The sequence below is a fragment of the Gymnodraco acuticeps genome, unplaced genomic scaffold, assembly GCF_902827175.1.
Source record: "Gymnodraco acuticeps unplaced genomic scaffold, fGymAcu1.1, whole genome shotgun sequence".
Classification (NCBI taxonomy): Eukaryota; Metazoa; Chordata; class Actinopteri; order Perciformes; family Bathydraconidae; genus Gymnodraco; species Gymnodraco acuticeps.
Window position 1 is genome coordinate 2,376,077 of NW_022990947.1, and position 22,953 is coordinate 2,399,029.

Consider the following 22,953-nt stretch of genomic DNA (forward strand, 5'->3'; position numbering starts at 1 on the left):
TGTGACCCTCTTCCTGTTAACATTTATTTGGACACCCAGAACTGGCTCAGGGGTGGCTGTTTGCCATCTATCACCTTTACTGTCCTCCCTGGGATTGTATCTAACTCACTCTTAAAGGAAGAATCCAGGATTTGAACTGTAGGACTGCACAGGAGGTTTTTTTCTCCAAGGAAATCAGGAAGCTCTGCCCCCGCTGACCTGTGACTGCTCCTCTGTGGGTCAGGACACAGGACCCCCCCCCCCCCCAGGCCCGCAGCTGGCCCACCTGTCCAGTATGAAGAGTCACCCATGTGTCTACTCGGGGTATCCCAGCTTAGCTGTATGTGGGGTGGGAGACGCCGGGCCTGGACCGTCCCCTAGCCCTCTGAAGCGGGCCCTTACTGACCCCTTGCCCTCCTGTCTTGCCCCTGCAGAGGAGGCCTACCAGAAACTGGCCACTGAGACCCTGGAGGAGCTGGACTGGTGTCTGGACCAGCTGGAGACGCTGCAGACAAGACACTCCGTCAGCGAGATGGCTTCCAACAAGGTAAGCATCACAGCAAAAAGTTTATAACAACTCGTTAAGTTTCTTTCTGGTGGCAAACACATCTGTAGGACTTTGTAGGATTTTCTTCGGCAAGACTTGAATTCCCCAATTGTGTGAATGCACTTCCAGTGTTATTTATTGAAACATTTTCCAAAACTTCCACCCAGGATTCACTACGGTCTGTTTTGTTGCTGATGAAAACAGCACATATATGTTATCTACATATGTTTGTTACAGGTTTAAAAAGTATTTGTGGTTGTCATTAACATCTGAAACATGGCTGTAAACAGCATTGTTTCATTAAAGGATAACTTCAGGTCCTCTCATGAGGTTGAGTTCTTATAAATAATAATACATTTGACTTTTTTTGTTAGTATCTACAAATACAACCATACATAAATGAAGAAATATAGAATGCAAATGATCTCTATGTAATACATGTATACTGTTTGGTCAGTCAGCAGCAGAGAAACGGTGTTAATTGTTAAATGACAGATAATGCTGATTAGCAGCTCAACTTTATAAACATTTCCAAGAGCAGAGAGATTTAACACATTAAAGATTGTTGATTTTATATATTTTATTGGCTGTATTACAATATTTAATAGACATTTCCCTCCTCTGTGTGTGATGTGGTCCATTGCCATAAAGCCTTTTTCCTTGTTCATTTGTCAGGTGTATATCAAACCGACCTGACTCGCTAATATCTCATGAATTCATTATTTGGTTGTTTATATTTATGTTTATTTATTTTGATGCCGTTTTCAGTCTTATACCATCAATAGGGACATAGGACTTTTTGTCGTCTATTTTTTGTGTGTTAGTGATCGCATCGTCATGTAGGCAGGGGATTGTGCTATGAGCATATTCTGTGTGTGTGTGTGTGTGTGTGTGTGTGTGTGTGTGTGTGTGTGTGTGTGTGTGTGTGTGTGTGTGTGGAAAGAGGGAGGCTGCTATGCCACTCTGAATGCTGATCGGCTCTGGTGATGTCACACACTGTGATGTCACAGGAGGGGGGATGGATGGAGAGCAGAGGCAGGGAGGACGGACAGACAAAGGAATATCACACACACACACACACACACTCACACATTGCTGATGTTACCATCACATGCATGACCCGGACATCTGCTTAATTTAAAAGGGATTTATTTTTATTTTAAATAAGTAAAAACCTGTAACACGCTCTGTCTCACTATTGCTTACCAGGACAGCTATCTCTGGTTGTCATGGCAACAGCTAAAGGTCCAACCAGCCTGCTATCTCACTCCAGCAACACACACATACACATCATAGGACATACAGTGATTACATACTCCACACATAGTCTTTGTTTTGTGTCTATCCTGCACACTTTTATTTTACGTTGAACACTCAACACAAGCTATTCATCGTTAAAGGAAGAATTGAGATTAGAAAGAAACAATAACATGGAATACCCTTGATGTAAATTCAATTGAGTTACTAAAGAAAGTGCTCTCATTTCCACTGTTTCCTGTGACATTCCTGTGAAAGTCACCACCTCTACCTTTGCTTTAGCAGTGTCGTTTAGCGGTCACATTTGTTGGTGTTTACTCTGTGGAAGCTGTGCAGTTAGTTCTGCTTTGCATGTCCCCAAGTAATGACCCCAATCAGAATCTAACATTATCTAGAGAAATAGTGTATGTCATCTCTGCTTTTCAGCGTCAGGGGCAGTTATAACAGTAGGTCAAACAAGGTGACATAACTGTTTGCCTAAAAGGAACTCAAACTATGGAGAGAATACATGTTTAGTATTACACAGCAGCTGATACACATACTCAACAAACAAGGGTTCATCCGTGTCAACATCTCCTTCCAAGCATACCTGTTTTTTACAGAGCCCAGTAATACAACTGTCAAATTATGATTTAGTTAACTTTTTGTGAGTTGATATTAATGAAATAGTCTCTATTGACCACATGCCCCTGAATTGATTTAAAATATAAACCCCATTTTATCAGACTTTGTGATATAAACTGATATTGTATCACTGTCCAAAGAATATGTATCATATCATATTATGATACAAACAAATGTTGACACCCTTCTTAGAAATGTAGTACAATTCATTATACCTTTCATATTTATTTTGAGATGAATGCATCTCTTTAGCCGAGCATTCCACTGGTGGTTTATCTGGTGGCTCTTGTTACATTACATTACATTGCATTTAGCTGACGCTTTTGTCCAAAGCGACTTACAATAAGTACATTCGACCAGGAAGACACAACCTTGAAGAAAACAGAATCATATAAGTACATCAGGTTTCATAGAGCCAAACATTTCAAGTGCTACTCAACTGGCTTTAGGTAAGCCAGTCCTTTATTAGTATAAAAGTGCTTTGTTAATAGTTCTAACGCTCGAAGTGGAGTCGAAAGAGATGAGTTTTCAGTTTGCGCCGGAAGATGTGCAAGCTATCTGCCGTCCTGATGTCAATAGGGGAGCTCATTCCACCATCTTGGAGCCAGGACAGCAAACCCACGTGTTTTTGCCGATGGGAACTTGGGTCCCCCTCGCAGCGAGTCGTTTGGCTGATGCAGAGCGTAGTGCACGCGCTGGGGTGTACGGTTTAACCATGTCCTGGATGTACGAAGGGCCAGATCCATTCGCAGCATGGTAAGCAAGTACCAGTGTCTTGAAGTGGATTCTAGCAGTTACCGGAAGCCAGTGAAGGGAGCGGAGGAGCGGAGTGGTGTGGGAATATTTAGGAAGGTTGAAGACCAGACAAGCCGCTGCATTCTGGATGAGCTGCAGAGGTCGGATGGCACATGCAGGTAGACCAGCCAGGAGGGAGTTGCAGTAGTCTAGGCGTGAGATGACGAGAGCCTGGACCAGAACCTGCGTTGCTTTCTGAGTCAGCTGGGGACGTATCTTCCTGATGTTGTAAAGCGTGTATCTGCAGCAACGGGTTGTAGCAGCGATGTTTGCAGTGAAGGACAGGTTGTTATCTAGGGTCACACCCAGATTCCTTGCAGTCTGAGTCGGGGAAACAACTGAGGTGCCGATGTTGATTGTTAGGTCAAGAGTGGGACAATCTTTTCCCGGGAGGAAGAGCAGCTCAGTCTTGTCAAGGTTGAGCTTGAGGTGGTGAGCAGACATCCACTGAGAGATGTCAGCTAGACAAGCAGAGATGCGTGCAACGACCTGGGTCTCTGAGCGGGGAAAGGACAGAATTAATTGGGTGTCATCAGCGTAGCAGTGGTAAGAAAAACCTGTTTAGGATGTTCTTGTTGTGTATGTGTCGGAGTTTCCAGAATCAGCGACTGGTCTTCTTCTTGCTCGGCCTCAGGAACAATGTAACCGGTCAAGTGTTCAGTCTCTTCATGGTCTAATCATTTAGGACAGTAAGAATAGGAAGATACTCTTGATTCACTGCTTGGACCCACTTAGGGTAGAAACAATAGTTTTAAGGCCTCAGCTCAAAAATACTTGGTGTCCACTTGATCACTGCTGTGTCCCTAAAGTTAGATTTATTTGTCTAAATTGTGTCATAAGTCTGTTTTAATTCTCAGTCTCATACATGCAAGTCAAAGTCATTCTTAAGTAGCTGATAGGTTTTATCGTTTGGATTTTTTTTACTGAGGGTTGGATTTCTTTACGACTGTTTGTCAGTACTCCTACTGAATGATTAGAATTGCTATTTTATTAATCTATGTATCTTAATATTTTAAGATACATACAAGAATTTCGTTTTTTATATTTAGCTCTGATTCCTTATAATTACCATTTAACTTCTTACATACTCTATATTTCCTTCTCCATATTGTGTTAGGGTCATAATTGGAAAACAAATACACTTGTCAGTCAGTGGGACAGCAATTAAAGTCCCTGGTCTTCTGTAGGCAGGGGGGGGGGGGCGTCGCCACCATAATAAATGTGAACTGTGAAAACAGAAAGAAATGCTACGGAGCTCTGGAGGTGTCGTGGGCTATTTACAGCAGGGATTGGATATTTTTGGTCACTCGAAAAACGAATTACACACAAGTTACAGTTTAGCTTGGTGTGACACTTTCCAATTCCTATCCGATAGTTTGAGTTCACACCTCTTTGCTTAGCCATCAATATGTGTATGTGACAGAGAGGGAGCATGTGTGGAAAGGAAGGGTATCTGCTGGTGTTATATTTGTGTATACTGTAAACTTGTGAGTGTGTGTTTGTGTGTGTGTGTGCCTTGGCCTGTGGTGGCCTGCTTGGCTCAGAGTCAATCAAAGCTACTGGATGTCAGTCTCATCTGCTCCAGTGTAGCTGTAAATTACTCAAAGTACCAGGATGAGTGTGGAGGTGGGGTGAGAAGTAAGCTGAGACAGGTTTGGTCCCTTTTCAATCCATGTAGCTGCTGGACCATTACATACACATGACACATGCATGTGCACAGATGCGCGCGCACACACACACACACACTAAGAGAAATAAAGAAGAACTGTACATTCAAGATTAAGGACTTAACTTTACTTTTCTGTATAGAATCAAAAACTGTCTTTTTATTCTAAAAGTATTTTAAAATTATTATATTTTTTGATTTAAAGGCATAATGCCCCACCATCATTACAGCGGCTATAAATATGTTTATAATATTGATTATATAATATACATAGTTTCCGGCTTTACTGAGCTTAATGTATGATTTGTACTTTATTTTCTTTTATATTCTTGAAAAGGATCTTATAAAATGCAATCCCATCAAAATGGAAGATAGCCAAATGGCAGTAGAAATAGGTAAATATGATTTGTTTTTGTTCACGGTTGATTTTTTTCATAAGAGAACCATTCGTACTGTTACTGATGATACAGCTCCATTCAAACTTCTCTTTCAATCAGCGTCCATGATCATTGTTTGCAACTAAAGCAACAACCTCTTGAGCTCAGTGACACACAGCAGCCTGTGTGGAAACAGTGCTTTCAGATAACGGTGACGCTCGCTCTTTTTGCAGGATTAATTGGTTTTCATGAAGAACATCATTTCAATTGTGATGTTTCTGTGACTCATCTCGCATGAGCACTAAAAGCTGACCTCAGTGTTGTATCATGTTGGATGAGGTAACCTGTTCTTGTTCATCATACTACAAACAGGGTTAGGTCAGTCATTCAAAAGCATACACTCACAAACCATGCCATGTTATGTAAACATGTTTTGCCTACACACAACAAAAACATATACTGTGTGACGTACACACACATACAAATGCAAAGCCACTTCTTCCTGCACTACAGGAATGGAAGGAAAGTGAAGCAGTACATTTTCCACTGACTTTGGTCCCAGCCAATCACACAGCATGTGACTTTGAGTCTTCCAATCTAAGCCAATTAGAGGTGATGATGAGCTCACACTTCTTCCATATCTGGGCCCTGATTTGCTGCTGTTGTGTGACAGAGGCCCAATTCCAAACCACCCCCCTACACCCTACCCCTACACACTACCCCTGCGTTCGCGCGTAGGGTCCGCCACATTAAGTGCTGTTCCAAACCAACGAGTGTGGAGGGGGAGTGGGTTATCAAGCCCTCAAACAGCGAGTCTGCATCGGTGCTGACTTCACCTGCTGCCCTACCTGACCGGACTCAACGCTGGGTGTGTCGCCATGAAACAAGCTGTGTACAAGTAGTTCCAGCAAACATCCACTGATAAATTGCGATGTTAATAACCTCATGATAACCTCATATTATAGACTGTTGCAAAAACTAAGAAGCTTATACAAATCAGGTTTAAAACTAAAAGAGCTTTACAAAAACACAATTAAAGATGTTTGGAGTTTTATTTTAGTTAATCATTTACATTTTTTGTCCAACAGATGCTGATTTGAAACCGTTGTTACATACAGTTATGGCATTTCCTGTTTCTACCGGGCTTGCCGCTGTATTTACTCCCTCCATCTGACAGGAGGGAGCCTCGTTCAGCTGCGAGTGTCACTCCACGGAGTTCACTCCGTCACGGAGTGGGAGTGGGTAGGGTGTAGGGTGTGGTTTGGAATTGGGCCAGAGTGAGAGAAGCAGCCTGTGCTCTTCACATGAGAGCTAGTGTCATACACACAGAGGCAGGAGCTGTTGACAGAATTTATTTTGCTGTCCTGGTGCTTTGGCATCTACCAAGCATCCGCACCATCATCAATTATTCACCACCTCAGCAGTGTGTCCTGTATATGTGTGTGTGTGTGTGTGTGCGCATGCACATGTCATGTGGATCTCAGTGTGTGTGGTCACGATATGCTCTCATCGTATTTTTGGATTGCTGCATGTTTCCTCTCTCAGAAGCTTCTTTTCCTCTGCTTTCTGCAACATGGGCTCACTTCTGTGGATATTTGCATCACAGGAAAATGATGCTTCCTTTATGGACATTGAACGTAGCTCTGAAGGCTCTTCAGGTTGAAGTATTTTACTGGCCACAGCTGCGGACTGTTTTCGTTCGCTAGCGTTTTCATCATCCAAACTATATTCTTGGCTGTAAACCTGAACCTTTGTGGATCTATTTTGTTAATTTGTCAACATGCCTGAAGCTAATTATCTACGCTCTGTGTCCTGGGGATATATAAAGGTAAGAGGTTGTCTCCGATTGGTCAAATGTAATTAATTATTCAGGTATTTTTTACCACCCCCTATTTTAATATGATTGTTTTAATTATTTTTCCAGGGAGTGGAAGTATTTTTTTGTTACTGAGGTTAATCCTTGACACAGATTTGGAAGCAGGGTTATATGTTGTAGCTCCTCGCCCACTCGTTGAACAATGCTTTAAAGGTGTGACATTTCTGGATCCATCATCCATTTTGATGTATCTGTGATAGGGACAGATGGTGGTACTTGCACTGTACTTTAGAACGCCTAAACTGTTTGGATTTACTGCAAAGAAAGTAAACATATGTAGTTCACTTTTTAAGTGAATTTGCATTTTAAAGCACAAACATTTGTACTACTTCTTGCTCATTTCATGTGTTTTATTATGCCACAATTGCCCTGCTATATGGAACAGTCACTTTTAGACTTTTTTTAGATCCTCTGGGTTGTTGAGTTGCTCGCACATTTCTTTATGTTATGATGGCTGAAATTTGTAATTAAACAGAGATATTTTTTTCTTAAATTTATAATAGTGATTGTATCTCACTGCCATTTCATTTACTTGTTTTAATATTTATGTGTCAAGTAAATACATCTGCACATGACGTGCATTTGTCGCTTTTCTACTCTATTGGCTCTTATTAGCTGAAAAAAACACACTACAGATGGTGCTTTGCCTCTTGGGTGTCCATTTTAAAAAGCCACCTAATGAAAGCCTGTGGGTGTTATTCAATAGAATGTCAATACTCAATTGCGCAGTAAGCATTCTGCAGTGTTGTAATGGCCTATTTTAAGTGATCAATATTGATATATATATATATATACTTAATCAATATACATAAATTATGCATTTGGTACAAAGCCAGAATGATTTACACAATGCAGTGGTGTTGTTGTTGTTTTTTTGTCTTTTCGTTTCGTAACTCACCTTGGAAGATCCCGGATTTCAAGCATTCTCTCTTAAGTCAATCAGTTTGACCCTCAAATCAAAACCCGGAGCTACATTTGTGTCTGCCACTTCAATTAGGCACACAGAAGAGAAAAGAGAGAATTGGGTGAGGGGGAGGCAGGGAGGAGCAGGCAGTGCTTCTGAAATTGGACGAACGAAAGTAGGAAAGTGGGTTCCCTGACCTGACCCCTAACCCTTTGAGCTGCTGTGTGTCAAGTGTTAAACCAGAAATGGTGACGTACCTGGGTCTGGCTCTTGTGATGTGATTGGAAATGTTTGCAAATCTCTTGCAGCTGCATCCAACAGGAGAGTTCATGCCGATTAAATCATTTGATTTCTTCACTGCCATCCTGAAAATGTGTTTCAAGGGTTTTCCGTTCATGGCCTCATGTTTTGCCTCAAATATATTTAGGGTACTGTTACAGTCAAATGATGAGCATAGTGTGTTTGGCTCTTGAATGGTGCTTGACATTTCCTTGCATTATTTGGGAATCTTTATTCAAGTAAGTGTAGGTATGTGATGGCTCTACGGTACAATTAAAATTGTGTTTGTGTGCGTGTGTCCCTCTTTCAGTTCAAGAGGATGTTGAACAGGGAGCTGACTCACCTGTCAGAGATGAGCCGCTCTGGGAACCAGGTGTCTGAGTTCATCTCCAGCACCTTCCTCGGTGAGTTATGACACATGATAGACTCACCGGTTAAAAAACAAAACAAAAAAATCTCTTTATGCTTGACGGATGAAAATAATGTGGTGCCAAGCGTCAGCGTCATTCTGTGGTGTCATATTTTTTACTTGGCAAAACACATGCAGTATTCATTTTTTTGTCTGAAACCTTGTTTAACTTTCTGGTTGAATCTTAACAACATTAACCCAAAACAACAATTTTATTCACCATCCTCATATTTACTTGCCACTGTTGTTTCACTGCGTCACCCCAGACAAGCAACATGAAGTGGAGATGCCTATCCCTCAGACGCAGAAGGAGAAGGAGAAGAAGAACAAGCCCATGTCTCAGATCAGTGGGGTGAAAAAGCTGCAACACTCCTCCAGCCTCACAAACTCTAATATCGCTCGCTTTGGAGTCAAAACGGAAACTGAGGATGAACTTGCTACGGTGTGCAAACTACTGAAATAAGTTAGACACTCGCATAAATGCAGCCACTCTCTGAGATTGACTTTAGGGTAGTTCTGATAATAATGAAAGAACAGAAGGATATAACATGGGATGTTTTGTTTCTAATTGTGTCTATAATTCCTGTTTCAGGAGCTGGAGCATGTGAATAAATGGGGCCTTAATGTTTTTAAAGTCTCAGAGTTCTCTGGGAATCGGCCACTGACTGTCATGATGTACACAATATTCCAGGTAAGGGCCGTCTCTGCTTTCCTTTTTCTTAATCGTTTAATACAAAATGAATGCTTGTTGAATCTTGAAACAGTTTTGACCATGATCTCTATCTCCTGTTATTGTGTTTGTAGGAGAGGGACTTGTTAAAAACATTTAAAATTCCTCTTGACACCTTTATAACATACCTGATGACCTTAGAAGACCATTATCATGGTGATGTGGCCTACCATAACAACATGCATGCTGCTGACGTCACCCAGTCAACTCACGTGCTGCTATCCACCCCTGCCCTCGAGGTGAGACACACACACACACACACACACACACACACACACACACACACACACACACACACACACACACACACACACACAAAGTCAATGTACACTTGCACAGACATACACACGAATGCCCAAGCAGAAGTCCACACAGTAGTCCACACTAAAATCAGCTTCCATCAAACTCCTGCTCAAAGTCAAATCAATGGCTCTTACTTGAATGGATATTTTTGTCCAACAATTTAATTCATGCCCTCCCTGCTCCCCTCTGTGCCTGCTTCTTTTGTTTCAGGCTGTATTCACAGACCTTGAGATCCTAGCTGCCATCTTTGCCAGTGCAATTCACGACGTGGACCATCCTGGTGTCTCCAACCAGTTCCTCATCAACACCAGTGAGTCTAAATATGGCACTGGCTTAGCAGCTACGTCAGCGCCTCAGCAGTGTCATTAGTGCGTACTCACAGACAGCAGCACACACTCACACTCTGATCCCCAGGTGGGAACATGCACACACACACACACACACACACACACACACACACACACACACACACACACACACACACACACACACACACACACACACACACACACACACACACACACACACACACACACACACACTGTAGCCTGGCACACACACTGTAGCCTGGCACACACACACCCTAGCAGATGATGCATATTTACTGTAGGTGAATGGAAAAAGCCATTTGTGTTGTTTTTTTTGTCGTATGTGATGGCTTTGACAAGTGATTCCAAGAAAGAGGAGTTCAAAGGTGTGATCATTGTCGTCCACAATAATACCCTTTCCTTGTAACACAACATAATTCAAACTAACATGATTTAATGAGAAAATAAATGTCCCCAATATATTGATGTAGTACAGGGGTGGCCAACCAATCAGAAGTAAAGAGCCAATCATTTTACTGTGTTACTGCAAAGAGCCACATCATACACACAGGCACCTGCTGGGTGTACACCTCTCTCTCTCCTTCTCTCTTTGGCTCTCAGCCTTTCTGTGTGCTCCCTCACTCTCTTCCTCTATGTGCCCCTCTCTATCTCTCACACATACAAAATGAAAATCTAAAAATGAACAATAATTGACACACACACACACACACACTCAAAGACACACCCTCCCATAGACACACACACCCTCTCACATAAAGAAACATATACCTCCGCTCAGCCAGATTTCCTATAAATGTCACAGTCCATGATATTGACAGAAATAGACTTAAACCTCTCCTACCAGTATTAAGACCAGAGGCCAGTTATAGTCAACCAGTAATATTATGTCTCACACACAAACTCTCAGTTAAAAAAAAAAAAGTGATCTTACTATGCATGTTGCTTCTTGAAACGTGCAGAGGATGTGGAAGGGCCTCAAATGCACGAAAGGGCACATTTGCGAACTTTGTTAATAATTTAATAAAAATATGCCTGGACTTTTTTCTCCCTGTCTGTATCTCATAAAAAGATTCATGACAGTTATTTACAAATAAATGTAAATAAATAAAGAGTATTTTTGTTAATTTTCCTCACATGACATCTCAACTTTTACCTAACCCTCTGACTGACAGAAGCTCTCCTGACAGATGCACTTTCTCTCTTGTTTATTTCTTTACCGCGAATCATCAAATTCGGGAGCCCTTCTATGTCAGTAGCCAGCTTTCCGGGAGCAGGCCTTCTCACATACACATATACAACTGCAAATTGTTACCATTTTGATTTGACAACATTATATTGAGTTATTACGGTTTTATCTGAGTTATATTTCTGCCGATCGGAAGCAGATCTCTCCCTTCACTGTCACATCGCGAGTGCAGTAAAGCCCGCCTCCAGTACTGCAGGATCTGCATTCTGATTGGCTAAAGCACTTATTTGTTGAAAACTTTGTGTAACGATTGGGCTGGAACTTGTGTGTTGTTAACCCTTTGTGAACTGGGATACATATGCGCAAAAAAAACAAAACACAATTAAAATTCGATATGAACTGAGGAGCCGCATGAGACTGGGCAAAGAGCAGCATGCGGCTGGAGAGCAGCATGCAGCTCGAGAGCCGCGGGTTGGCCACTCCCGATGTAGTAGAACACACCAGAGATGTTCACAAGTCTTTTTTTGCAAGTCCAAGTCAAGTCTCAAGTCTTTGGTCACGAGTCCAAGTCAAGTCTCAAGTCTCTAAAAAATAAAAGTCTCATGTCTCTTCTGGTTGTAATAAGCCTTCTATTGTCTGCTGCTATCCAGTCTGTTAAGAATACTGCACAGCTATATCTAAGAAATTCAAAGCATTTACTGTATCTGAAATATACTGAACTGGTGATATTAAAACATGACCTGTTCCAAAAGAGATATCTACCATTAACACCATTTACCAGCCAAATGCTGGTACATCATGCAAGTGGCTGGTACTGTATGTTGCACGCACCAGCCAAAAATAACTATGGCAATCTATTGAGTGGCTGGTAAAATTTCAACATTCACTAGGCTAGCCATTTGGCCAGTGGACAAAAATGTTAAAATGTGACCTCTGCAACCGTATTGTTTAATTACACTGGGTCTCTAATTACATCTTTTAAGTCTACTATAAATAAACATATTCCTCTATCCTCTCACTCAAACCCAGTGTAATGGTAACCTGATAAACCTGTAACATTAACGTTACGTGGTCAACAATAAACCTGTAACCTGCCTATAAACCGACAGATGTATTTATGTATGTAACTATGTATTTACGTTTAACGTTAGCCAGTAGATGGTGGCAGCGGAACGTAATGATTAACGTTACCGACCTTTTTTATGTCATGTCAAGAGTTGGATGTCAACGCCACTCAACGCAAACAAGTGTGACAAGCAAACATTCACTCATCTTTTCAAATATTCAGTTACAAAGCTAGTAGCAAGCTAAGTTAACATTACACAGCTGATGCTGAGCTAAACATGTTTGCTAACCGTCCATATGCGTTAATGTGACTGACCTCTCCGGGTGAGTTTTCAAGTGCCTGATGAAATTTGACGTTGTTGCAGCAGCATCCTTGATTTTAATATTGCAGACTTTGCAGTGTGCGCTCCTTTTGTTGGTGCCGCCGGCGTTTTGTTCGAAGTTTTTATAGTTGAACCTAATTACAAGCGGTACAGCTGCAGGTGTGCCGCCGGTCGCCATGGTGTTACCATGATGTTACCATGATGTTAATGTTAAAGGTGGGGTAGGTAAGTTTTAAAAACCGGCTCAAGATACACTTTTTGTTATATTCCATGGAATGCTCTTAACATCCCGATAGCCGGCCCGGCTAAAATAACTGGATGGCCTACCTGCCTGTCAGCCTCCCATCGGGGCACAAACTTATCTCGTGCCCTCATTGGTCATGTGCACGTTCGTATGTGTTGGAGGAGGGGCTCTGTGAGGAAGTGGCAGATTTTCTCCGGTTGTGTATTTTCAAATTCTAGCGATCTCGAGCCGGTTTCTCAAACGTACCTACCCCACCTTTAATACGCCAAAAATAGAAAACACAATGATTGTTCACGAGTCCCAAAACACGAGTCCAAGTCGAGTCCGAAGTCTTTTGAGCAGGAGTCCAAGTCAAGTCTGAAGTCTCTGTGTGTGCGACTTAAGTGCGACTCGAGTCCGAGTCACAAACTCGAGTCCCCATCTCTGGAACACACTGCATAGGAAATCTTTGTTTGACATTTGGTATGATGTTGTTGGGTTAACGAGGTCGTAGTCATTACAAAAAGACAGATAAAGACAAACAAAGATATCGTAAAATTAAGAAATAAGCAGCTAAACTATCTGCATGAGTAGATACTACTGAGGGCAGTGATGTTAATGGGTGAACGGAGCCTGGTAGGCTTACAGGGTTCATGGAGTTGAGCTGGTATCTGGAGTGTCCTCGAGCCAGAGATTGAACCTCTGATGTCTCTGCTTTCACTGACTCACTCGCTCCTGGCCGGAGGGGCCACAAACAAGGCCTTGATTTGGACATTTAGAGGAAAGCACAAACAAACAGAGTTGATATGCACTGAGGATCGCCTTAAACTTTAAAATATGTATGTTGCATAAGGGTATTAGTAATACCGTATGAGAACTGAAAAGCACTTCATAGTCCCACACGCTTAACACACATAATGTGTTGTGCTTCCCATAAGCCCAAATGGGGATTCCCTGAAGGAAAGGCAGTGTGAGTCATCCTAGTTAGGACTGATCTTCTGTCAGCCACAGAGTGACAGAGCAGGATCCCCTTTCTCCCTCTGCTCATCTGCTCCATTGAGGCCAAGACTAATGCATCTTAATGGAAAATCTAAATACAGCAAGAGGACCTTCAAATGACGCAGAGTGGGGAAGCCTCTGAGCAGAAAGCATGCTGGGGGTTTCTTATGTCTCTCACAGAGCAAGTGATGGACAATACAGGCGTCACCGCAGCACATACATGTATACATTTGGACAGGCCTTTTAGCAGATAGTTATCCCTTATTCTGTTGAAAAGTTTGACCTTGTTGAGTAGTATTTTCTTACAAAATAATCAAGGCAAAGCAATTACATGTTTCATGGTGGAAAAATTCTGATAATTTCATGGTTTTAGAAGTTATTTCAATTTTGAACAATCACATAAATGATCGATGGTGTCCTCCTTGCAGATTCGGAGTTGGCGCTGATGTACAATGACTCGTCGGTGTTGGAAAACCACCATCTAGCAGTCGGTTTCAAACTTCTACAAGAGGAGAACTGTGACATCTTCCAAAACTTGACCAAAAAACAAAGACAATCTCTGCGAAAGATGGTCATTGACATTGTAAGTGAAAAGAGAAGAAGCCAAATTAGTTATATGTCATTACATCACCTTTTTCTCATATTGATAACTAATGATTTCCCCCAATAATTCCCAGGTGCTAGCAACAGACATGTCAAAGCACATGAATCTACTGGCTGATCTGAAAACTATGGTTGAAACCAAGAAGGTGACCAGCTCTGGTGTCCTGCTGCTGGACAACTACTCAGACAGGATACAGGTCAGAACAAAGTTCACCATCAGAAACAACAAGATGTGTGCCACTCTGTTGATGATGTGCATGTACATTCAAAGAATACTGCGGTCTAGGGATGCTCCGATCGATCGGCCGTCGATCATTATCGGCCGATATTCACTCTCTCTATAAAGGCCGATCAGGAGAGCCGATCAGATGATGCAAAATACATGAGACTTTTCTCTGTGTGCGGCAAAACAAGCTCGCCAAAATGGCTTCACCGGTCTGGTAGTTTTTCAAGGTGTCCTACAAAGACAATAAAATAGCGGTATGCAACGTGTGTGAAGCAGAAAGAGAGAGAGAGAGGTCACGATCAGCTGACGGAGAACACGCAGCTCTACCTGATCACAGCCGCAGCTCCGCCCGCTGTGACGGACCGGTGAGCGGAGCAACACACACACTTCAAGTTAGAACACACTTAGCTATTTTATCTACCTCTGGAACTAGCTAATCTAGTTATAATATGTTTATTCTTTACTGTCAGGTCACTAGTTTGTTTGAATGTAATAAGTATGTTGTTTGTGGAAGTGCATCATTTATTGAAAAATTAATCTGAACTTTTCGATCTGTTACGATTATAAACTGAAGCAATATAAAAATGAGCCCCATTAACTGAGTTTTAAACATCAGCATATATTACCGGTCATAGTCCGGTAATTACCGGCTAACAGAAACTCTGATACACAAGTCACAATACTTTATGGAAGATCCCCATAGCCCCCACCCACCCTGTTTCATTTCATTTCATTTCAAACCTTTATTTAATCGGATTGGTCCCTTGAGATCATAGATCTCTTTTTCAAGGGAGACCTGCAGCGTATAGGTTCCACATGAAACATAAAACAATAAAGGACATCATACATTATATTTACAGGATACATTTACATAGTTATAGACATTTACAAGTGGCCATAGTATCAACGAGCATTTCATTTAGCCTAGCTTTAAAAACATGCAGAGGAATGAGATTGCTCAGTTTCAATTCTTGCCTTACCTAAGACAGTCCTTGCTCTTGGCACATCTAACAAAACTACATCATGCGATCTCAGACAATAGCTGCTTGCAACTCTCTGTGTTATCAGAGAGCAGATATAATACCGGAGTTTACCCAACAAAGCTTTATAAATAAACATGTACCAATGACTGAGCCTCCGTACAGTAAGTGATGACAAACCTGCCTTGGCATACAGAGTACAGTGATGTGTAAGTGCTTTACAATTTGTGACAAATCTCAGATTTGATCGGATCGGCGATCGGTATCGGCCGATTCTGATTCCGGTGATCGGCCCCAAAAACCCTGATCGGAGCATCCCTACTGCGGTCCCCTTAAATATTCTGATAACTTGGGCTTCTAAACAAATGTCACCTCGGTATAAAAAGACATCATTAGTACCTCTTGGTTATTTTAGAAAGCTACACAGCTAAATGTGTTGATTACTTGCAACACAGCTTCCTCCATCCTCAAATTCCTCCATTTTGTGTCAGAACCACAAATGAGTTGCATCAAAGTTCACCAAGATGAACTCCATGTGTTAAAACCACACAACAGTTGTATTGTATTTGACCTCTTTAACCAATTATCTATTTACCAAACATGTAATTAAAATCACATGATTTAGGGTTTTTAGTTCAGAAATCCTTTATTAGTCCCACAACAGGGAAATGTACAGTGTTACTGCAAATGTTGATAGCAGATACAAAAAAAAGAGACATGAAATAATAAAAAAGTAAAGCACACAAAAAAAAGACAAATAGGTACACAACCATGGCTAAATGGAGTAGCAGTATTTTCAGTGAGGGACATACTGTAGATGGCATTGAAGTGTTGTTACCTTAAAAGAATATAGGTTAGGACATTTATAGAGTATTTTCGATATTAAAGTGATTATAGCGCCGTACAAAATGCACATAGTGTTTATTTTGTACAGGTTTATTGTACAGGATTGCAAGAGTCTCTATTGTTGATGCTTTGAACGAGCCCCTCTGCTCTAAATCATGCAACATGTGGCTGGCATGTTCCCCCTTTTTTTAACCTCTTATTTGTTATATCCAGGTTCTGCAGAACATGGTGCACTGTGCAGATCTGAGTAACCCCACTAAGCCTCTCCAGCTGTACCGGCAGTGGACGGACCGCATCATGGAGGAGTTCTTCACCCAGGGGGACCGAGAGAGGGAGAGGGGCATGGAGATCAGCCCCATGTGTGACAAACACAACGCCTCAGTAGAAAAGAGCCAGGTAACACACACACACATATCTGCTATACATGCATAATGTGCATAGATAAGATAAGATAAAGGTCACCTATTATGCAAAAAGTATTTTATACATAAACATGTGTCCCCTCTGTGTAAAGAGATTCTGAAAGTTTCAGGAACAAAGATTCGCTCACTTGATCCATTTATATAAAAACCTGTCTGAAAATGAGCTGATGAGATTTTGGCCACTTTATGATGTCATAACAATTGTTTTGGCTTGTGTAACTTCCCCCCCCCACCTTATCACCTGAATCTCCTCCTAGAGCACCATTGTGTTCTTTTTAACCAAATATCTCTCAGAGGGGCGTGGGGAGGGGCTCCTTATTTTCATCTAAAGTATCAGACAGAGAATCAGCTCTTTTGGAACAGGGCTGAAACAGAGGGGATTATGGGATGCTGCAATGATCTCTTTAGGCGCGTTCACACCGCAGTACTTTTCCCACTTTAGTTCCGATATAGTTCCGAAATGTTGCGTTCACACCAAAAAGAGCCGGAACTAAAATTAGTTAATGAGAACCTTTTCACCCCCTTTTCCGTCCCTGCTAGAGAGCAGGGACTTTCGTGGGAGAAAAAGGTTCCTGTCTGATTGGCTGGGCGGATTGCAAACCACGCCCCGTAAAACTCCCAAAAAGTTTTGTGAAGCCGCCATTTTATTATCCTCTCATTAGCATTATTATCATTAGCATTAGCCCAGCGCAGAAACGCAGAGAGACTAACTTATGGCAACACAAAATAAAACATGGGAGCGGTGGAGATGAGGAGGTGTCGGCGTTCTGGCGATTTACTCGGTAGGCTTCAGTAGAAGCTGCTGGGAGTCCCAGCAGCTTCTACTGAAGCCAGTCCCCAACTCCGGGGACTTCCGGCCGGGGACTTTGGGCGGCAGTATACGCCGTGAAGTGGTTTGCGGCCTGCCAGTAAACCCAAAGCAGAAGAAGAAGAAGAAGTGACGTCAACGGCTTCATTTGCCTAATCCTCCCCCAGGGACTTATTCCAGTGTGAACGCGATCTGTACTTAGTTCATGAGAACTAAAGAGTTCACATTAACTAAGTTCTCATGAACCTTTGTGGGAAAAGTACTGCGGTGTGAATGCGCCTTTTGGTATTTGGAGCCAAACACTTCAGAGACATGTTTTGTATATCTGAGACCTATAATATATTGATGAAAAACAGTATAATAGGGGACCTTTAAGAAGTGCTTTATTGATCCCAATTGGGGGAATGTTTGCGCTGCAGCAGCATAAAAAGACAAGGCATTGTACATTAGAGAAATTAAAAGACTAAAAATAAACAATCCAAAATGTAAACATCTCAAATGGAAATAAAATAGCAATAAAAATGTAGAAAATATACATGTTGAAATACAAATTTACAGTAACAAAATATAAAGCAGGATATTATACATTAAGTGTGTAAGGAATGGAATATTAAACAGATAAAATAGACACACTGGATGACCTATTTCCCCCCATTTACCCCATGTAGGTGGGTTTTATAGACTATATCGTCCACCCTCTGTGGGAGACGTGGGCGGACCTGGTGCACCCAGACGCTCAGGACATCCTGGACACGCTGGAGGACAACAGGGAGTGGTATTCAAGCACCATCCCCGCAAGCCCCTCCCCCACCCTGGACGATCCCGAGGATGGAACGAGACCTCCAGGAGGGGACAAGTTCCAGTTTGAGCTCACGCTGGAGGAGGACGGGGAGTCGGACACTGAGAAAGACAGCGGCAGCCAGCCGGAGGAGGAGGAGGAGGAGGAGGAGGAACTAGAAGATGAGGATGATGATGAGGATGAGGAGGAGGAGGATGAAGACGAGGAAAACAGCTGCACTGACTCTAAAACACTCTGTACGCAGGACTCTGAATCTACAGAGGTTCCTTTGGACGAACCGTTGGGGGACGACGAGGAGGAGGAGGTAGTGGAAGAGGGGGAGACACCCTGCACACAAACCTGTGTGGTGGAGGAGGAGGTAGCAGAGGAGGGGGAGAAAGAGGAGCCCCCCCACACATAGCAGTGTCTGGACAGCACCTGATTAACTGTTCTTCTTAGTAATGACAGATGATTATTTATAGAATATTTTTTGGGTTTCGTGGAGTTTGTGTTTTTTATACATCTTTGTGTATGGTTCCAAAGCGTGCGCTGCTCTTCACCTTGGCCACTCCTCCTGTCCGCTTCGTTCAGACACCGGTACTTCTTCAAGTTATTTTGCACTCAGGAAAACTCCTCTCCATTCCCCTTTGTACTAAAGTGGTGTGTCCTTATTTCTCTTTTCGGCCTCCCCTTTACAGGCTTAAGTTTAGAACATGGACTAACAGCTCTCAGTCTGCTCATAGCTGTTCACACGATACATAATATCACATGTTCCTTCCCTCCGCTTCGGCTCAGCATTGCCTGAAAGTTTAGCAGTATTTCTGTGTTTTATCAAGTGCCCATACTTGTGGTTATCAGTGTGTTCAAGGAGAATCTCCCCCTCGGTTAGGTCACTCCCTCCCTCTGGGAATTAGGAGGCATTATATGCTGCCGTTCTGCTGAAAACCCGACGGGACAGAGATGAAAGCTGCAGCACACGGGGAGCTTTTCGAGACACACGTTTCTGATGTGGAAGTCTTCCTTGAAAACCTGACTGATACAAAGCTCAAATCTGAACAGCTGAGATGCTGTCCTAGACCTCTTTAATGTTTGTATCGTACTGTATGTAAGATTCAGATATTTTCTAGAATTTACTTTTGCAATCCTAGGCTTTGTTTTGTTAGCAGAGAGGATTAGAGGACCAATGGGAAGACATGTGTCACAGATATTCAGTGTTTTGAAGGGGTATCTTCACCGCTGGATTACATTAGGAGTGTTTGCACTTGCTCCAATAGCATTTAAACTACTATTACCATGCCACTATACCCATATTCGGTTAGTCCTGTGAGTGAAGCTTTGAAATTATTCATTACAACTATTCGTTTGGTGAGAGTTTTCACTGAGAAGGAGGCGGGACGTTACTGTATGCTTTACTTGTATTGAAATTTGGATGAAGCCTTTATATTTTATTATTGTTGCCTGCAGTTCTTTTGAACACATCCTGAGACAATGCAATGCTTTGTAGTTGATACAAAAAGCACCTTTTTTTTAGAAGCTTGATTAGTGCTTGGAGTATACAGAAATACTGTAGTAATGGTGAGTGAAAACTACTGGGGTGATTTTATACCAATGTTATGAAAGCTTTTACTCTCCTTTCTTTTATTTTGCTCATTAACAGTGATGTACTTATCACCATCAGCTGCTTGTTTTCAGCTTCACTTCATTTTCTATTCGGCGGCATGAATTTATTTTGCCAACACAATTAACCCAGTTGCTGTCTTTGTTTTCGACAAGACAATCAGCTCCGTTGCATAGTCTTCAGATAAGACTATCCTCTACGTAGATACTCTTGATGCACTGATATATTCATATATCACCACTTTAATATTTGTAATGTTTCAACTCGCCAAACCCCTCACTCATGAATATTTAGGCTAGACCAGTGCTGTCTTACACCTCGTCCAAGACTTGCTTCTTTTTTTCATGTTTTTTTTATTTTTCACTTAACACCTGATGCTATTATTTATTGGTATATTTTGTATTTATTTTTTGCAATATAAAGGTGGTACAGTAAATGTTTGACTGTAGCATAGACCACAGTGCAGGCTTGGCTGTTACAATACTCAAATATCCCTTTTATTTCTCTGTGTACATAAAATATAGAAAACCCACAAATGTTAAAAAAAACTAAAAAACACTTGAAATACTGCACACTGCTTTTTTTAACAAGTGTTCATCATTTCAAAAGTTGATTTTATCTTTCATTTTGTGCCAAGTTTTTTTTTCCTCTTTTTTCATCCTCACCCAATGCCCTTACCTGTTATAAAATGTTCTGGTTTTATCGCTGTTTACAAACATATATTTATTGTGCTGTATATAATATATAATTATTAATGTTATTACTATCATAATGCCGTTTGTTGTAAATGGTCGATTCTTATCATCCCTTTTGGTGATGGTGTGGCTGTATTACGTACCTCTTGTTGAGAGAATGTTTATAACAGATGAGCTTTGGTGTAAAAAAAGATCCACGGACATGTTGCTTACCTGAGAAGTAGCTCAGTGAAGAGAGGGGGAAAGCCAAATTGTTTTTTTAAAGAAACTGTTCCTTGGCCCATGGGCTGTGCCTTAAATTCAAAGCATGTCATTTACTTTAGCCTTTTTTTCTATTTGATTTCCTAGTTCTCTTTTGCTGCATCAGTGGATCTTTTGGCTTGGGTTGGCCTGACCTCCTGCTGTGAGTTTGAAAATGTTGCTTTTTTTTCTCACAGCCAAACACATATTTATCCATCAAAAATGTGTTCCTGGGTAAAATGGTGCAGGATTCAGGTCAATCACAAGCCATAGATGTACTCCCTGAGTGATGTGTGGCCTAAAGCCGGATGTCCAAGAGTCGTATTTGCTGTAGACCTGGTGTGAACAACTGGCACTTCCTTACGCCCTGACACTACACTCACTGTGACACACCCGCTGGGATGTAAACGATACAGGAGTGACTTTGTCCGTGCAGAGGTACTGCAGTGTCGTCTCCATGCGTGTGGGAGTCTCACAGCTACAAACACTGAACGGGGTGCAACAGGAGTGTGTCCCGCTGCTCAACCACAGCCTACAAAGCACAGAGTCTTTGAGACACATCTGCATGTTCAGCCACTGCTGCATTAATTATGGCTGAAACACTGACGGTGTGTTGCTTATCTATGCTCGGCCCACACTTTCACTCACATGACTTGCAATATCCAAAACCACTGACATCTTTATGCCTGGACGGGAGAAGGGTTTAGTTTATTTCTGTAGTGAGGGGTGGGCTTGGGGGGGTGGGCTCGGGTAGGGGTTTTGAGTGCATCTTTGTCCAAAAACAGGGACTCTTATTTTGACACACATACTGTAGATTCTAAACAGCCCTGGACCAATGGAAACAGTGGGTTCTTTTATCATTATGTGTTCTATTTTTTATGGTATGAAAGGAAAACACAAACTGTAACTTAAAAAAAGGTCTTCAGGACAATTATTTTTTTGGGTTATGTCTTTAGAATGCCAACTTGTCTGGAAGTTTCACAGGACAATTAAAATGTTATTTTAATGGATTCCTTGTTAATTGCAGTCTATTGGATAGCACTGTAGATCATACAACTTTATGTAAAAAACAAATGAAAATAATGAAAAAAAGGTTTTTATATGCAATGGATTAAATAAAAGCATGGGTTGATTCTGCCTACTCACTGGTTTCTTCATGTCATTGTTTCAGAGGGTCATACCATGCATACCCCATGCATTTGTTTCACAGAGAAAACGTAATAAAGCCTGAAAGTACATTTTCAATAACATTGTTTTGGGTTTTGGCATTTTTTCATACCCAAAGCCAATCTGTATGTTTTCTTGTTCTTCTGCTCTAAATATATTCTTTATTATTGACATGATCCATAGATCTATATTATTACAATTTTAGAAGATTGCTGTCACCACAGCCTTGATACAAAAAAAAGAAAAGGCTGTGATTGGCATGTATTGTCACGTTTCATTTGTATATCTAAAGCAGTTGCATATTTATAATAGCTTTTTTTTTTGTATTCATCCCCAATCAAAGATATCGTACAAAGTGCGTTAAATATATACTAAAATATGTTGTATGTGATAATCAGTTGTGATCAATATGCCTCCTCCTGACATATTAACATGTCACAAGAAAGCTGGTCAATTGTGTTGACACAAAAATAGAAATTCAGATTCTTAACTTGAAAAATCTCTGGTGACACCACTGCATTCAAATATATGAATATGTTTGTATAAGGACAGGGGAAATAAAAACAAAAATAACGAAATTACAGAAATATTCCTCCACTGATCACAAAGGGGGGTGCCTGCCACAGCTGAGAGCTGTGGAGGAGAGGAGGTCTCACTCTACTACTGAAAGAGAAAGAAGTGGAATCTGATCCGGTTTAT

The 22,953-nt window shown here is 41.5% G+C and overlaps 1 protein-coding gene across 6 annotated transcripts in view; it reads left to right on the forward strand.

The window, feature by feature from the left end:
- Positions 1-22,232, forward strand: part of pde4d (phosphodiesterase 4D, cAMP-specific) — a 185,473-nt gene extending 163,241 nt beyond the window's left edge. For all 6 annotated transcript variants that reach the window (XM_034234814.1, XM_034234813.1, XM_034234815.1 and 3 more), the window contains 10 exons: positions 414-526; positions 8,615-8,708; positions 8,980-9,155; positions 9,306-9,404; positions 9,518-9,682; positions 9,957-10,056; positions 14,300-14,454; positions 14,549-14,671; positions 16,740-16,922; positions 18,425-22,232. In XM_034234814.1, the coding sequence (XP_034090705.1) occupies positions 414-526; positions 8,615-8,708; positions 8,980-9,155; positions 9,306-9,404; positions 9,518-9,682; positions 9,957-10,056; positions 14,300-14,454; positions 14,549-14,671; positions 16,740-16,922; positions 18,425-18,955 (1,739 nt within the window). In that variant the 3' untranslated portion in view covers positions 18,956-22,232. The remainder of the gene's footprint in view (positions 1-413; positions 527-8,614; positions 8,709-8,979; positions 9,156-9,305; positions 9,405-9,517; positions 9,683-9,956; positions 10,057-14,299; positions 14,455-14,548; positions 14,672-16,739; positions 16,923-18,424) is intronic.
- Positions 22,233-22,953: the final 721 nt, after the last annotated feature.